Source organism: Natator depressus, chromosome 2 (genome assembly GCF_965152275.1).
Source record: "Natator depressus isolate rNatDep1 chromosome 2, rNatDep2.hap1, whole genome shotgun sequence".
In the NCBI taxonomy this organism is placed as follows: domain Eukaryota; kingdom Metazoa; phylum Chordata; order Testudines; family Cheloniidae; genus Natator; species Natator depressus.
The window spans coordinates 220,185,893-220,204,748 of NC_134235.1; the positions used below are offsets into that span (position 1 = coordinate 220,185,893).

General features: G+C 41.4%; 1 protein-coding gene across 7 annotated transcripts in view; it reads right to left on the minus strand.

Moving 5' to 3' along the window:
• Positions 1-18,856, minus strand: part of CDK14 (cyclin dependent kinase 14) — a 497,609-nt gene that overhangs the window by 245,547 nt on the left and 233,206 nt on the right. For all 7 annotated transcript variants that reach the window (XM_074945950.1, XM_074945956.1, XM_074945953.1 and 4 more), the window contains one exon: positions 18,280-18,374. In XM_074945950.1, coding sequence (XP_074802051.1) covers positions 18,280-18,374 — 95 coding nt within the window. The remainder of the gene's footprint in view (positions 1-18,279; positions 18,375-18,856) is intronic.

The following is an 18,856-nucleotide window of genomic DNA, read 5'->3' on the forward strand; positions in this document are numbered from 1 at the left end:
GGTGTTGAGTGATTGATACTGCTTGAGCACTAACTCTAGCACAAACATATAATGCCTTTTGGCAAAACATCTGAAACATCATTGCTGCAATGATGTAAATGTTTCTTTTCCAGTTGGTATGGAATAAGTTTCTTCCTCTCAATCTCTCTCTGATTATAGCAGTAGAACGGCAACCTCCATGGAATAAAATGTTTTCATTTAACTTCCATGTGAATTTTTGAATAAAGACAATTTCCATTGTTTTTGATAGAAGTCTTAGTCAATTTTTTTGACAAAAACCTCACTGAAATTTGCTTTTTAAAAACATACGATGAGAGACAAGCATTGCCCTATACCATGTATATCAGCGACATACATGCATTTGACACATCTGCCCACATCACTGTGGATACTCATACCCAACAGGGCTGCAGTTCAGGCAACCTGGATTTCCCCTGCAGTTCAGCCTTCTAGCACCTAAGGATAGCAAAGCAGTGAACTCCTGGGCTCGATCCTGCAGGAGGACCTCCATGAATTTGTGAAGGGAGTCCCAGAGGCTAAAATTTCACCTGCCTAACACAGCCTGGTGGTTAGACAAGTGAAATTTCACGCTTGCTGTTGAATAAATCTTTCTACCAAATAAATCTAGTCTCTTGGCATCTTCATTTTTCAGCGTGCCAATGACTTGGCCCTGCTCAGCACCAGCCAGTCCCTTTCATTAACAGTGGACACGACCAGTGACGCTGCTGGAGGTATATATGCAGGTATATATGACCTTTTTGAAGGAACATAATACTTCTTTTCTGCCTTCTTGGAAGTTGGCAGAATGGAAGAGGGGGTCTCCCACAGCGATTTGGCAATCTTAAGGACCCCTGGGTGGACAGGCAGAATGACCCTGGTTGGGGTGGAGGAGGATATAAATGTTAAAGAGGTCGTCAGACTCCTCTGCAACCTCCTCAATTTTTAAGTTCAAGTTGGTAGCCACCCTCTTAAGAAGGGCCTGGTGCTCCTTGAAGTTGTCAGGGGGGCTGCCCATTTGGGAATCCGGCACCACTTCGTCCGGAGACGACAATGATGAGTGCACCGCCGGAGGAGGGGTGGGTTCCCCTTCCTTCTCCTGGGACGTCTCCTTAAGTGCTGGAGTCTGATGTTACCGAATCCAACGGGAGGGCAGCACAAGTTCCGACTCTGGTGCTGGCAGCGGTTTGTCTGAGGCGGCCAGGGAGGACTGGTGAGAATACGGAACCAGCATTATGGGCACACCCCACAGATCCAGTACGGCCATTGAAATGGGAAGGGAATTGCTCGCTTGCTTGATTCTAGTAGTAAAGGGCAATGGAACTGAATATTGGCACCATTTTCCACAGGCCGTGGTGATTTTAGCTGATACCTCACTCCTGAGGATATCAGAGGCAGAGAGAGCACAGCTGCTGCTGGTGTTCTGATGCCACCTGGGCACCATGCTGCTAGCCTGTGTACTGCACTGGTGCCTGCTGAAGTAATTGCTGAGAAAGTGTCCTATCACAGCAGAAGAAATGAGGCAGCCCTCCCCAGAAACCTTCAGCAGAGGATTGCAGAGTACCTCCATGAATCCTCCATGAGGATTGCAGAGTACCTCCATTATCGGTGCACATAAACAAACTGCTCCGCGTCACCCCTAAGTCTAGAGTCTAGAGGGGAATGAAAAGCTGATAGCAACTCTACCTCTGTCAGGACTGGCTGGACTACAGAAGAGTCAAAAATAGGTCCTGGCTTGCTGTACAGCTGGATCCCCCAGTCACCAGTTCCCCATACTCCTCCTCCTCATCATCCATCTCCTCACTGTTTGCGGCAAAGGCCTGTGACTTGGGCTTCTCAGAAGTAACCACAGTGTTCTTGAGCAGGGAGGTGGGAGTCCTCCACCAAGCATGGCTTGCAGCTCTTTGTAAAAGCAGCAGGTCTGCGGCTCAGCACTGGATCTATTGTTGGCCTTCCTGGCCTTCTGGTATGCCTGCCGCAGCTCTTTAGCTTTCATGTAGCACTGCTGCTGGTCTCTGTTGCAGCCTTTCCACACTCCCCGAGCAACCTGCTCGTAGAGGTCCACATTTCTACAGCTGGATCAGAGCTGTGCCTGCACAATTTCTTTTCCCCACAGGCCCAGGAGATCCAAATATCTCCTGTGTATTCCAGGCAGGTGTGTGTCTGAAGCGTTTAGCCGGCATGGTCAGCTGGGAAGTTACACTCAACCATGGAGAGCTGGCAAGTGTGCTTGCCCAGCTTGGCAACCAGGAAAAGGAATTTCAAAAATGTGTAGGTCCTTAAAAGGCAGCGGTGTCTTCCTGTCCACCTGACCCCTGGGCAGCAGAATTCACAACGGTGACCAGAGCGGTCACTGTGGGGCATTGTGAGACAGCTGATGGAGGCCAGTAATGGTCAATGTAAGTAACGCGGTGTCTACACTGACTGTGTTGACCTACCTACAATAGAACCTCAGAGTTATGGACACCTCAAGAATGAATGTCAGACCTATCACCTGTTTTGGCAATCAGGAAGGAACTTTTTCCCCTTGGGCCAAACTGGTAGGGACCAGAGGGTTTTCTGCTTTCCTTGCTGCATTGTTAGAGGAACAACTGGTGTAAAAGGAGTAGAATAGGAGTTTTATTATTAGGAGGTAATAAGGGACTGCTTAGTTCATCACAGTCTACAGCTGGTATCCAGGGAAGATTACACACAGACAAGCAATACTGAATAATAATTTTTCTATGATGCATTCCCTGCCAGGGTCTCAAAACACTTTTCAAACCTTAATGAAGAGAGGTTAACACCCCCCATTTTATGACTGGAAAGATTAAATGACTTGCCCAAGACAATACCTTGGAGACTTTGAGAATGTCTCAAAGGCAGTAAAATTACATGGGATTAACAAAGAGCAGAATTTGGCACAAGAAATATGGGATTAAAGGATAGGATCTAGGATTAAAAAGACTTACTTGGACTATCATTGTTTGTTTTGTTATTTTTCTCTGTAAACTGCCTCAACAAATTTAAATTATTTATGCAAATAACCCATGGAGCAATATTTCATAATGTAATTAATTGATTTTTGCTTGAAATGTGTTGCAGAATGTGAAAGGTGATTCTTATTCAGTAAAACCACGATGTACATCTGCAGATGTGTGCGCGCAAGCAATTGTAAAGGGAGAACTAATCAGACAGAGAAAAGTTTATGTGAACTAATCTACTTCTGGAGAAGAGGGAATATGTAAATAAATAAAATCAGGAACAAGGGTTAAAGATTTAGGTCCTCCTCCACCTTACAAAAAGGATTCAAATTATGAATAGCTGAGTAAGCCACAAAGTAAAGATATTCAAGAACATGCTTTTGTGATTTATTTTAAAATCAAATATTTTGCCTTTTGACTTTAGTCAGTTTAGAGATATTTGAGAATCCACTATCAAACATGCAACAGCTCGCACAGAAAGGCTAGAAAATCTCTCACTAAAGATAAGGTAACTCACAGAAAATGAGCTCTATCTCACACGCCTTTCTATAATAATTTTACTAATATAGTATTCTCCTAATTTGATTAGTCATTTCTATTCCCCATGCAGTATAATCTCTCTCTCTCTCTCCCCTCTTCCTCAATCATGATAAAGCTACACGTGACTTTGCTGTCCCATAATTCTGCCTAATTGGTTTCAGCTGTCATTTCTGAAACTGAAATGCATGGACAGCCCGGGGCTTCTGAATGGAAAAGGAAGCATTTCCAACCACATTCCCATCATGTAAAACCAGCAATGTGAAAGAGCTCTTCCATTAAAACAAAAACTGTACTATTTGGCTTCTGGCAATGACATCATTGGCAGCAGACAGATTGTATTGTTTCACTGAGGCAGCAAGACTGTTTCAAGCCATTCTTTCCTGTTAAAAAGAGTGCACACATTATTTATGCCCTAGCAGTTTTACTGACTGAAAGTTTCCCATTTTCACTAACAAATTCTTAAACTGACAATACAGTTTACCAGAAACATTGATAGCTGCAATAACATTTAAAATGGAGGTTACAAAAGATCACAGGAAAGTTAATTTTATTTAAATGAAATCTATAAAGTAATCTGTTGATTGCTATAGTACAGTTTTAGTCACCACATTTAAAATTTCTGAAGCTTCTAAGAATGTCATAGAATCCTTTACAATGGAAAGCAATGGAAACATTCGTATAATGATGATCTCTATTCCCTTATATTGGAAAGGAAGGGGTTCACCACATCACTAAGAAAGAATCCTCCTGAAAGCTATTTCACAAAGTGATACTCATGCAATTTTCAGACAAAGAAGGGATGGAAACGAGAGCAACAAGGCTGAAGCAGCAAGGGGTCAAGGAGAAGAACATATATGAGGGATTTTAAAAAAAGAAAAACCTTTGAAAACAATTTTGCTAACAGATGTCTCTACTGTCTTGGAATTCCCACAAACTAGCAACAAGGACAAATTTACTCAAACACATGAGTGATACTGTATAGAAGAAGAAAAAGCACATAATTTATGCACCAAGTCTAACCAAGGTGTTCTGTAAAGCAAACAGATATGCCACTGATATGTGATTTTCTCATGGTTTTGGTGGTTGTTTGAGGAAAACATTTTTTGGTTATTAATTAATGCAAAGTTTCCTTTAAGTACATGGAGAACTCCTGGATTTGTGCCACGAGCATAGATTACTTTCAGAGAAGGCTGAACTATCTTTGTGGAGGGAGTTCTTGAATGTAAACTCCAAAATACACGTTCCATAGAATTGGGGAGGCAACAGGGGAGTCCATGGCTTACTCTTGCACTTCCCTGATGGACAAAAATCCCCTCCTCTCCATATCTCTGTACTTCACCCATCCTCCATCTCCTCCAGAGACATTTATGTCCACATACTTTTGCTTGGAAACATGTAGCTAATATGTGTGAACACACACCACATTCAAATTCAAAATAAAGCAATTAAGATACATAAACTTATAATAATGCAATGTCAAGTGCACTTCAGATGTAAGGAGAGGAAAATGTAAGGTTCTCATAGCAATATTGCACCTCCTATCATATAAACAATAATAAATAGTATACATAAAACATTTATAAAGGAAGAGGAATAGAAGACATTGCATATGCCAAATATACTTTAGTTTATATTGGTAAGAGAACTGTAACTTATTCACTTCCTAACTTTTGAGTGTTTTAAATAACAAACAAGGTTAGAGCAACATATGTTTTAGTATTTTAGTTTCCTTGTTTCTTCCCCAACCCTCTACCCCCAGGAACAGTAGACTAAAAGCACCTAGCACTTTATACTTTGATAGCAATTTACACCTGAGGATCACAAAGCATTTTATAAACATTGATTAATTAAACCTCACCACTCCTCTCTTTGAGGTAAGTTAATTTTAATTATTATCCGCATTTCACAGTTGAGGAAAACCACACAAGAAAGGTGCTGTCGATCCAGGAATAGAGCTCAGATCTGGTTCTAAGTTATGTGCTTTAACTACATGATCATCCTCCCCCTAAGAGTAAGTCTACACTTGGAGCTGGGAGCGTGGTTTCCAGATCAAGTGGACAGACACTCATGCTAGCAGCTCTCATTTAGCTAGCATGCTAAAAACAGTGGTATAGCCATGGTAGCCCAGGCATTGGTGTGCAGCACCACAGGTTAGCTGGGTCTCAATGGGTTTGTACTTGAGGCAGCTGGCCCATGCTGCCGCTTGCCGCTGCCCGTGCTACTGTGGCTACACTACTATTTTTCGCGGGCTAGCTCCAGCAGAACCATCAAATGGGCTTGGGGTTTTTTGACTTGGAGAAGGCTTAGGATTGTGTGCTGAGAGAACTAGTTTGGTGGAATTTGTGATGAAGAGGTGTGCCAGAAGGGTGTGTGTGTCTTATCTAGACTACATATGATGGAATGACTACTGCAGTCAAAACGAAATGGAGCTGGTGACACAGAGGCCCATTTGCAGTTTACTACTCTGAGTCAGCAACTCGTCAGACCTGACATACTCACTACACCTAACACACTGTTGTCATCATCTGAATCTAAAAGGTGCCAGGTCAGATATCATTGGAAAACTAATGACTTACTGATCATTAATATTCTTGCATGACATATGTGTAACTTTAGCACCCTTGTGGCCAAGATGGAGTCTGCTCTGCAGGCAGCTCTGGCCAAGAGACAGCGCGCTCACGAATGCAGCAGGAAAAGTTCCCTCCACCCCACGGACACATGTTCCAACTCCCTCAACCCCCCAGAGTGAACACACACACCCACAGGAAAAGTACAATGGATATAATAAAGGGAAATATTTATTTACAGAGGGATGAGAGGAGAAAAACAACAAGGGGAAGTATAGGGGGAGCAGAAGAACAGGGTTGCATCCAAACCAAGGCCTCACAGGCCCAGTGGTAGCACAGTCTGAAAGGGCAGACATTGAGCAATGTGTCTGCACACAGAGTTCAGGAGTCCTGAGCAAAATTCTAGTTCAATGGTGAGTCTTGGGTGCTCCTGGTCATCTTCAGCGCCAGTGAACTTTCCCCAACAAACCCCTCCGGTGCCCTCTTCTGCCGCTCTCTGCAAAGCCACACAGAGCAACCACCTCCCCACTTAACTAGCTAGCAGCCTCCCTCCTTATTCCCAGTGCAGAGTCACAAGCCCCAGTACTCACAGCCCCATGCAGCTCTGGGCAGCAGTGATACTGGGTCCAGCTCCGGCCTGTCCTTCTCGGGCGATTCCTCCCTGGCACAGTGCGCCTCCTGGCTCCTGTACTTGGGTGTCCCTGATCAGCCACCCTGTCCTTCCCAGGCTTCAGGCAGGTAGCCTCTCTCCTTCACTTTTTGTCCAGGGCCTCCTGGCTGCAGCCCTTCTCTTCCCCAGGCTCCAGAGCCACACCCCCAAGTTTCCATCCTCTCTCTCACTGCTCGCCCTCCCCACTAGGAAAAAGATTTAAAAGGGGCCATGCTCTCTAAACCCCAAGGGGTTACATAGGTATGGGGTGTGTACAAAGACTCTAAATATGTGCTAAAATTATGTACTTAAAATATGTTCAGCAAACAGCCTGGCCTGCCGCCCCCTAACTGGTTGCCCCCAATTAAAGATAAGTTGAGGGAGGCTAGGCCACGTTGGTATGGGCATATCCAGCACAGAACTGGGAGTTATATTGGTAGATGGCCCTTACAATGATCATGGATGGAAGATGATCAAGGGAGAAGTCAAAGACTTGGTTCATCAGCGGATCTTAGGAAGACCAATTTGCATGACAGCCAGGTGTACAATCACAAGTTTTAGAAGAAGGCTATAAGAGTTGCCAGCCCCAAATACGGAAGTGAGATGAAAGATGACGACAATGACAAATTCGAGCAGATTTAGCACGGGTATGTCTACAGAAGCTGGGAATCGCTTCACTCCCATTAATGGCCTGAAGCACCTTTAACCTAGATTACATTCAAGGAGGGTCAACACTGCAGTTACAGGGCCTAACCATTTAGGGCCTAATTTTCAGAGGTGCTGAGCATTGACTTCAACTGCAGTTAAAGGTACTCAGCATCTCAAACTCAGACCCTTAAAGATTTTAGCTCTGCCACAGGCTTGTTCTACACCCTCATGCAAACCACTTAATCTCTCTTTGCCTTATTTTCCCCATCTGTAAAATGGGAATACTACTACTATATTATATCTCAGTCTCATCTGTAACACCACTTGAGAGGTGTTGGGAAGGTAAAGTCACTACTCCTCAAGTGCTTTGAGATCTTCAGATAAAGGTCATTGCAGGCCTATTATGAAGAAAGATTAATTAAAGAAAGTACATAGATACCAACTATGTTATTTCAGTTAGACAGTTAGCGTCATATTGCAAAATATTAGAAAGACTTTCTACCTGGCATGCTCAGAACAAAGAGGCAGATCCTCAGCTTATGAAAATTTTCTTAGGCCTATGTTCCTTGAATTAAGTGGTCCTATAACAATTTACACCTGTTGGGAATCTCCCATGTCTTTATTAAATGCTTATAATATAATATCTTGTAAAATAAAAAATAAATTTGTAACAAAGCAATTAGCCCTCTATGAGGATTAGCCGCTTATAAAAGATCAAATTGAAAAATTTATCCGATTTTGCGTTGTGTGCACTAAAAAGAGTATTAACCTATTCAAGGCAAAAACTCCGTCGAATCGTGGAAGTCAACGAATGGCTACGCAGGTGGTGTCAGAGAGAAGGCTTTGGATTCTTTGACCATGGGATGGTGTTCCAAGAAGGAGGAGTGCTAGGCAGAGACAGGCTCCACCTAACGAAGAGAGGGAAGAGCATCTTCGCAAGCAGGCTGGCTAACCTAGTGAGGAGGGCTTTAAACTAGGTTCACCGGGGGAAGGAGACCAAAGCCCTGAGGTAAGTGGGGAAGTGGGATACCGGGAGGAAGCACGAGCAGGAGCGCGCAAGAGGGCAGGGCTCCTGCCTCACACTGAGAAAGAGGGACGATCAGCGAATTATCTCAAGTGGCTATACACAAATGCAAGAAGCCTGGGAAACAAGCAGGGAGAGCTGGAAGTCCTGGCACAGTCAAGGAATTATGATGTGATTGGAACAACAGAGACTTGGTGGGATAACTCACATGACTGGAGTACTGTCATGGATGGATATAAACTGTTCAGGAAGGACAGGCAGGGCAGAAAAGGTGGGGGAGTTATACTGCTCCCTTACATACAGTGCGACTGCTCAGAGCTCAAGTATGAAACTGCAGAAAAACCTGAGAGTCTCTGGATTAAGTTTAGAAGTGTGAGCAACAAGGGTGATGTCGTGGTGGGAGTCTGCTATAGACCCCCGGACCAAGGGGATGAGGTGGATGAGGCTTTCTTCTGGCAACTAACGGAAGTTACTAGATCACAGGCCCTGGTTCTCATGGGAGACTTCAATCACCCTGATATCTGCTGGGAGAGCAATACAGCGGTGCACAGACAATCCAGCAAGTTTTTGGAAAGCGTAGGGGACAATTTCCTGGTGCAAGTGCTGGAGGAACCAACTAGGGGCAGAGCTCCTCTTGACCTGCTACTCACAAACCGGGAAAAACTAGTAGAGGAAGCTAAAGTGGATGGCAGGCAGTGGGAGGCAGTGACCATGAGATGGTCAAGTTCAGGATTCTGACACAAGGAAGAAAGGAGAGCAGCAGAATACGGACCCTGGACTTCAAAAAAGCAGACTTTGACAACCTCAGGGAACTGATGGGCAGGATCCCCTGGGAGAATAACATGAGGGGGAAAGTAGTCCAGGAGAGCTGGCTGTATTTTAAAGAATCCTTATTGAGGTTACAGGGACAAACCATCCCAATGTGTAGAAAGAATAGTAAATATGGCAGGCAACCAGCTTGGCTTAACAGTGAAATCCTTGCTGATCTCAAAACACAAAAAAGAAGTTTACAAGAAGTGGAAGATTGGACAAATGACCAGGGAGGAGTATAAAAATATTGCTCGGGCACGCAGGAGTGAAATCAGGAAGGCCAAATCACATTTGGTGTTGCAGCTAGCAAGAGATGTTAAGAGTAACAAGAAGAGTTTTTTCAGGTATGTTAGCAACAAGAAGAAAGTCAAGGAAAGTGTGGGCCCCTTACTGAATGAGGGAGGCAACCTAGTGACAGAGGATCTGGAAAAAGCTAATGTACTCAATGCTTTTTTTGCCTCTGTCTTCACGAACAAGGTCAGCTCCCAGACTACTGCACTGGGCAGCACAGCATGGGGAGGAGGTGACCAGCCCTCTGTGGAGAAAGAAGTGGTTCGGGACTATTTAGAAAAGCTGGACGTGCACAAGTTCATGGGGCCGGACGCTTTGTATCCGAGAGTGCTAAAGGAGTTGGCAGATGTGATTGCAGAGCCATTGGCCATTATCTTTGAAAATGCATGGCAATCGGGAGAGGTCCCGGATGACTGGAAAAAGGCTAATGTAGTGCCCATCTTTGAAAAAGGGAAGGAGGAGGATCTGGGGAACTACAGGCCAGTCAGCCTCACCTCAGTCCCTGGAAAAATCATGGAACAGGTCCTCAAGGAATCAATTCTGAAGCATTTAGAGGAGAGGAAAGTGATCAGGAACAGTCAGCATGGATTCACCAAGGGCAAGTCATGCCTGACTAATCTAACTGCCTTCTATGATGAGATAACTGGCTCTGTGGATGAGGGGAAAGCAGTGGACATGTTGTTCCTTGACTTTAGCAAAGCTTTTGACACAGTCTCCCACAATATTCTTGCCAGCAAGTTAAAGAAGTATGGGCTGGATGAATGGACTATAAGGTGGATAGAAAGCTGGCTAGGTTGTCGGGCTCAACAGGTAGTGATCAATGGCTCCATGTCTAGTTGGCAGCTGGTATCAAGCAGAGTGCCCCAGGGGTCGGTCCTCGGGCCGGTTTTGTTCAATATCTTCATTAATGATCTGGAGGATGGCATGGATTGCACCCTCAGCAAGTTTGCAGATGACACTAAACTGGGAGGAGTGGTAGATACGCTGAAGGGTAGGGATAGGATACAGAGGGACCTAGACAAATTAGAGGATTGGGCCAAAAGAAATCTGATGAGGTTCAACAAGGACAAGTGCAGAGTCCTGCACTTAGGATGAAAGAATCCCATGCACCGCAACAAACTAGAGACCAAATGGCTCGGCAGCAGTTCTGCAGAAAAGGACTTAGGGGTTACAGTGGACGAGAAGCTGGATATGAGTCAACAGTATCCCCTTGTTGCCAAGAAGGCTAATGGCATTTTGGGATGTATGAGTAGGGGCATTGCCAGCAGATCGAGGGACGTGATCATTCCCCTCTATTTGACATTGGTGAGGCCTCATCTGGAGTACTGTGTCCAGTTTTGGGCCCCACACTACAAGAAGGTGGAAAAATTGGAAAGCGTCCAGCGGAGGGCAACAAAAGTGATTAGGGGACTGGAACACATGACTTATGAGGAGAGGCTGAGGGAACTGGGATTGTTTAGTCTGCGGAAGAGAAGAATGAGGGGAAATTTGATAGCTGCTTCAACTACCTGAAAGGGGGTTCCATAGAGGATGAATCTAGACTATTCTCAGTGGTAACAGATGACAGAACAAGGAGTAATGGTCTCAAGATGCAGTGAGGGAAGTTTAGGTTGGATATTAGGAGAAACTTTTTCACTAGGAGGGTGGTGAAATACTGGAATGGGTTACCTAGGGAGGTGGTGGAATCTCCTTCCTTAGAAGTTTTCAAGGTCAGGCTTGACAAAGCCCTGGCTGGAATGATTTAGTTGGAGATTGGTCCTGCTTTGAGCATGGGGTTCGACTAGATGACCTCCTGAGGTCCCTTCCAACCCTGATATTCTATGATTCTATGAACATGTATCGTGTTTAAGGAAATAAAATATTTCCAGTGAGATTTGTCATCAGACAGGACAGCTCACTCATTTCTAAAGATTTCATTTACCTGTTTGACTCAGAAACTATCTGTCCTTGATTGCTTAGATTTTTTTGGTCAAACTTAACATTTATAGGAATTTATAAAAGGGTTAATAGATGTAAAGCATGATACAGAGATAAGCAATGTGTTATGATTATAGGAATATCAGTGGAAGGTGTTCTAAATGGTTATAATCCATAGTTACAAGCAATTTATTGATCTGTTGCACAATTGATTAACCATTTGTTAAAACATCTATTAATTATTTATTAATGCTTGGGTCAGTCCATCCAATTTCAGTTGTGAGAGAAATGAAAAAAAAGCAGAAAAACACACTGAAATTCCACAAAGTTTGTCTGGAAGGGCCAGGATTGAATGCCCTCCTAAGTGGCATCATTACCTCTCCAATTCTATGGAAACCCTTCAATATGCTCCGCAAATCTTCTCTCCCTCTCAGACACTGTCTACTTTTCACACTCATTTCTTCGTTCGTTCCTTCTGACTCCTATGTCTATAACTCCCTTCTCCTCCTTGTGTGCCAAGCAAACTTCCTTTTTCGCCCTCAGAAATCCCTGCAGAAATCTCACTTCCTCAAGCTAGTGTTGTTTCCATCACCAAACTGCACTCCAGCTTTAGCAGGACCTGGTCTCATATCTATTCATTAAAAAAGGTTTGAAAAACAATGTTTTCCCTAGAGCTGTATTCCCTTATCACCTGTTCTCCATCTATAGGATTTCCTCTCCCTCTGCTCCTCCACCCATGTTCTATTGGCTTTTTCACTGAGCAGTCCAACGTAAATGTTTCTCCTCTGTGCAGAGACCAGGGGGCCCGCAGGGTAAAAGAAATGGGAAAAGCAGTTCTCTCCCTCCCCTACTAAAAGCAAATGAAGAGCTCCTCGCTTCACCCCTTTCCCAGACTTGGGGGAACCCTGTTCCCTCAGATCTCCCCCTCCTTTCTGGCTGGTGAAGGAAGGACTCACTAAGCAGTGCAATCAGAGGTGGAGCAGCAAGAGAAGCTGGTGTCTGGCTGGAGAGTTTCTGGGCTTCTCAAGTCTTTACTGACAGTGGAGCAGGAGCAGTCAGTGACAGGAGAGGAAAATGGATCCAAAGCAGGAATCTCCTATCTACTTTTCACTCCTGTACAAAAAGATCTCTCTTCCCAATTAATTTCCCTCTCCCACAAAGGAGAGAGACCCCCACTTCTTGTTCCCTCTTCCTTCCAAAGGGAGAAGGGAAGGAGACTCCCTTCACCACCAGCTCCCCTTCTCCTCCTGAGATTTCAGACACGAGAGGCAGATGAGTGACCCCTGTATATAGTTTGCATAGTAATCTGGGACCCTAAGGGGCCCAGATAAATGTAAAAGAATTTGACTCACTAATGCAGATTTTATGACATATCAAAGTTTTTAATGATCTCTTTATTTTCAACTAGTATAATTCAACTCTTCTGAAAAATAAGACAAAAGCATTTTGAGCTAAGTTACCAAAAAATAACTATCTATTTAGGGTGCCCAACTTAAAAAAAACTTAAAGGGGCCTGATTTTCAGATGGAAGGTGCTCAATGTTTTCTTAAATCGGGCCCCTTTAAGGTGTCTCAAGATGGGCACCCAGTCACTAATCATTTTTGAAAATTCAGGTCTGTGGCTCTTTTAATTGTAACAAACAACATAGTTGTACAAACTGTGTTTATGTCAAACAAGAAACGTATTTCTGCCATAGGACAGAGTGCAAAAAATAGGAATGAATGCAATTTATTAAGTCAATTCATTGCTTAAGCAAACTATGTTTTGGGTCTTGTAATCAACCAATGAGAATTAACTTATAACTTTAATGGGAAGTAATTTTAAAAAATAAGAGACACACAAAGATTAAAATAGGAAAGGTAAACTGAAAATCCTTGGTTTAAAATTATACAGTCATGTTAGTCTCGGAGCTTTTTCCCCCCATTAATAGCATAGTTGAGGCATAAATATAATTATTCCTCACTAAGTATCATGCTTTCAATTATCACATATCTGTTCTCATTTCAATTCTTGTTCATAAATATTAAAAGCATAATGAAAAGTATTACTAGATATATTCATTTTTCATATAACAAGTACTGAAGGACATAATAACTAGTTCAGTTATTGATAATATATCTGCATAATTATGTGTCATACTACAAATCTCATTAATGTTTAGAGATTGCATTGTACTAAGCTTGTACCGTTTACTGTAGATTTTTTAAATTAGTTTAATGTTTATGGATAAATTTGTCTTCCTTCTAAAAAGACAAATGAACTAATAATTCCAACTAGCGCCAAGTTTAGTAAAAGCAGACATGAAACCTTCTTCAAGGAGCTCTGCTTCATCTCTCACCTGCAACCCTCATCACTTCCTCTGTTGGCTCAGTGTGAATGTGGCTTATGCACCTTTCTGTAGCTGGTACACCCCACAAGGTCATACCATCTTCTGATAGGGCCTTTACAGGAGGGGAGCAAACAGTCATGCTCCTCTAATGGAGTGTGCTGGTGAATAGGCTTTTGTCTGCAGTCTCACAAGCCACAAAGTGCATTTTCAGGAATAGTGGAGACAAAAATAGAAGAGAATTCCACTATTAAAGATGAGTCAAAATATTTTTCATTTGATTTTGGAGAAATTGTGCTAATGTTATTTACAAATGGCCTCAACAAAATACACTACAAAAATTGGGAAGCAAACATACATACTATCCTACAGGGAAAAGCAACCAACTCCAGGGGAGGAGGGTATCAGCCACCCAGCACACAACATACTGCACTGCAGGAAGGGGAAATATTTAATCAAGGACCCAAGGAGAAACTCTGAATCTTAAAAAAATTGACGTCAACTGTGACATTCACACAGAGCGTATCAGACTTTTATTTTTAGGGACTTGTGTAACGGACCCCAATACAGTTAACTACATGGTACCAAATTTACCTGCCACAGAAAGATGAAAGACCGAGTCAATCCTACCAAGATTTGAAACAATGGTTCCAGGGAGTCCAAATATTCCTATCTATTCAGGGAATAGCAGGTGCCTTTCAGTCAATCAGTTATAAATTTAAATTTTTCTCTTTAGTCTTCTGTTCAGCAGAGCTTGAATAATGCTCAATTATTCATGAATAATTAGTCGATGTAATAATCACCAAAGCATGCTAAGAATTATGCCCTAATATTAAACTACAGTATATATTATCCAACACTGATATTAGTTCTGTCATTCAGATGGTGCACGTCTCTCCTGGGACTGAAGGATTTGGGGTCACATATCACACCAGGACTTTGCTTTATATGCAAAGCGGACAACATTTCACTGTGGGACCAGAAGAGGTGTTTCTGTCAGATGAGTTGTCAAACAAGGACCCTCCTTCCTGATTCTGGTGGCCATCAGTGGAAGTTAAAAAAATTTGGAGGGGCGGGGGGGGGGGGGGACTTTGATTATATATATAAAAAATAAAATCAATCAAGTGACTATGTAGACAGACAAAATTCCAATAAAGCAACTTCCATTTTGAGCTATTGCTGAGCAGATAATGGGGGTCACATTTGCCTATCCAGTCACTATACTATCCATTTCTAACTCATTACTGTAAAGCATTCTGCAATACTTTGCGTCTGAAGGGTGTAACATGAAACTAAACTCCGTTCTACTGTTTCACGGTCAGCTCTGAAATTGGACAGCCCTGATAATCTAAAGTATGCCATCAGTATTAATTTATCTATGGAATCACCACCAAATTGATAACCTCCTGGCTCCATTTGCTGAGCGCTCTTTCAGATCACTAACCGTTCATCACTTATTTAATTACTCCATCTCAAAAGATTTTTATTAAGTTTGAAATTGTCATTAGTAAGAATATAATAATAGTTTTAAGATTTCACTTTTAGAGCAGCAAAACATCATTATAAAATCAGCAATAGGTAGGAACTAAAGCAAACATGAACCTCCTGTAAGGTCTTTAGGCCTCAATCCTGCAAATACTTATGCACATATTTAACTTTACTCAAAAGTAGTCCTACTGCCTTCAGTGGGATCACTCACATGCATCAAGTTAAGTTCAGGTGTAGGTGTTTGAGATGTTGGGCATTTTAGACTTGCAGATGATTAGATTAGATATGATAGACAGTTGGATGATAGAAAATGCATTAAAAATGTCGGTTGCAAAGTCAAACACTCGGAAATCAGGAGAAAGTCCAATTTAACTAAGTTTACCCCGGCAACCTTAATTTCTACCCCTTTCTGAACTCATCTCATGAAATGACTGAGGCAAGGGTCCTGTGAAAAGCATGTGAGCATGTAATTGAAGACTATATCATAATGCATATGAACAGGGAGTCAGAATTAAGGTTGCATAGGTTATCTTAAAATGGACTTTTCCTAACTTACCAGTGCTAAACTTTGCAATCTAAATAGCACAGATAACAGATTTTTGTAAGTAATCTCTTTCAAACTCTTTCTTATTAAAAGGGTAAAGCAGATTTTGTTATGTACAACTGGAACAACTTCCCCATCAGGCACCATCAGGAGAGTCAGAACCTTGAACCTGCTGCACAGACTTCTACTACTTGAGATGTAGGACTAATTGCATTTAATGGCAATGGGAGAAGGCTGTCATGAAGGGAAAGGGATGGATTGCCTGCACCATGTTCTGGGTCCAGGGAATTGTAGAGTGAGTCCTTCTTGGTCTCTCTTCCTGCATGCCACCCTGTGTTTGGGTGGAGTTCCTGCACCACATGGTACTCCATATATTGTTGAATTTCACTGCTGCAAAAGGATCCATAATGGTTATTGAAGTTATTTCCTCATATCATTACCAATTACTTTTGAGTACTATAACTTGGAAACTGAAATGGCCTCAGTCTTGCAAGGTCCTGAGCACCCTCAACTTCCAATGAGTTAATGGGAGTTGAAAGTACTCAGCACCTCACCGGTGTAAGCCTTATGGCCCCAGTTCAGAAATCATTTATAAGTTCAATGGGACTGCTCGCAGGCACAAAATTAAGCAAGTGTGTCGTACAATTTTTTGCAGGAGAAGAGCATATGCATTTTTAACTCAATATGGGGGAGGTGTAAATATTAGAGATGGTTGGGAAAAGCAAGATGTTTGAAAGGCCAAAAAAAGGCAACAAATTCCATGAAATTTCTCATGGAAAACATTTTTCATTTCTCAGCCAGCACTACTAAATAGAGCTAAACAGTAGTTGACATAAGATTGCAAAACTGTATTCATGTAAAATTATACAAATATATCTCCACTGTCTGTTACATAATATTAGATGTCAAGACTTTTTTAATGCTGATTCAGTTTATAAGTTAGGCACACTGGAATAATTGATTAAACAAAAGGAATCAGATTTGTGTTGATGTCTCTACACCTGATGTAGGGAAACAGTGATGTAGGCAGCTGCTCTGCACTAGTCTTCTGTAGCCAAATAACCACATTATTAAAATATATCATTTATATGCAAACAAATGAGGTGAACGTCTTCTCCAGATGATAAACAGCGTACTTCATCTTGTAAAAATTAAGTGATGCTACTGAGAAGAGGGGGAAAAACTACTATACTCTCAAGTATTAATCCAGTCCATATTAAATTTTAAGATAAAATCAGTCAAAGTTTAAAAAACCAAACTAATAACGCAAAAAATGCAGAGCCTTATTGACTACAGTACAATGACAGATATCCTATTAAAGTCAAATCTCCTCTAGACTCATTTGTTTCATATAAATTACATGTTCTTAGATCCATCTGTGAAAATTGGGAGGTTAATTATGATGGTGCATTGCATGATTCCACAGCTAAATGCTGAAATAGTTCTACACCGGTACCATATGTCTGTCTTAGGAAAATGTAGAAAGATTAATTAGGAGTTCAAGCCCAAGATTTGGGAAAGTAATACTCTGAACACAATTAGATTGTTACACTGTGTATTATGCAAATTGAAGTTTTAATTAATAGCTGAAACATCAGTCGGGGGAAAAATAAATCTATGAAGCCTAAATTGTATGCATCAGAGTTTCCTTACTGACATTGCTTACTAAAGAAGGTCCTTTCAGAAACCATGCACAACAAAAGTCATTTTCACTTGTCACACTCATTTGATGTAGATAGTACCTGTAGAGCATTTTAATCCTATTTGCTCTCCTTACCTATTTTTTAATTACCATCTATCCTGACACTAAAGAAAATGTTCTCACAAATAGGCCAGGCCCAGGACACATGTTAAATAAACCAGCTGAAAAGTCATTTTAACATTACAGTGACCGGAAGTGTTCTTACAGCCACTTAACCGCCTCAGAGACAGGGCTATTGTAGCAAGCTTTCCAGTTTCAAGATATTCCATTACAAAACAGCTCCTTTTATAATATTCACTCTTACAGAGAGAGCAATGGGTTATCATGTGCCTGTTCCAAATCCCACTGAAGTTAATGAGAGTTTTTCCATTTACTTCAATGGGCTTTGGATCATTCCCTAAAACTAGGCTTGGCAAAATTCCATTTTTATTTTTTCGTAATTTCAATGGATAACATTTCTTTTAAAGTATTTTTTTTTATTTGATCAATTTAAATTTTCACAGTTGCTGGCTGTAAGAGGGAGGTCAGACAATTATTTCTCGACAGTACATACTGAGATTCAAAATATTATAACTTATAATCATTAAAACAAATTGTCAAAATCCCATATCCAAATATACAAACTAAATATCCTTAAATCAAACTCTGAAGTTCTCAAGCAGCATTTTTCTTATGTTGCCTATTTGTAAACATTTCAATAATCATAGATGGAATCATTTTTGTCACTTTGTGTATGTATGGTAAAATCAACATTTACCAACAAAAATTAAACTCTCCCAAGCTTACCTATCACATTAAATTAATTTTACTTACCACATATTCAAACACAAGTGTCAATGTCTCCTTGGTGTGAATGATGTCATGAAGTAGCACAATGTTAGCATGTTTCAGTCCTTTCAAAAGAGAAGCTGCAAAGGAAAACATACACATTATAAAGAACATGTTACTTCCACCAGAAATAAATATTTTCTAGTGAAGGATTAGCCCGTTTGTTTTTAAAATAATTAGAATGGTAATCAGTCACTCTACAGATTTCATTCGCTGGTTGGCCATCAATGGCTTGGTCCTGAGAGGTGCTAAAATGCCCTCAGTTATATCCTTCCACATGTCTCAAGATTAGGGTTAGGCAAAATTTTTGGCCAAAACTTTTCACTCAAAAATAACAGATTTGAATCAACCAAAATATTTCACAAATTTATGTCAAATTCACTGAATTGTTTTGGTAATTAAAACAAAAAAAAAACCCTAAAAATAAATCCGGACAAAAACAAAACAGTTCAATTTGAAAATGTTTAAGTGAAATGTTCCAGTTTTTATCTAGATTTTTTAAGGGTTTTTTTTTTTTATTAAATGAAAACAATTCAGTATATTTGACACAAATTTGTGAAAT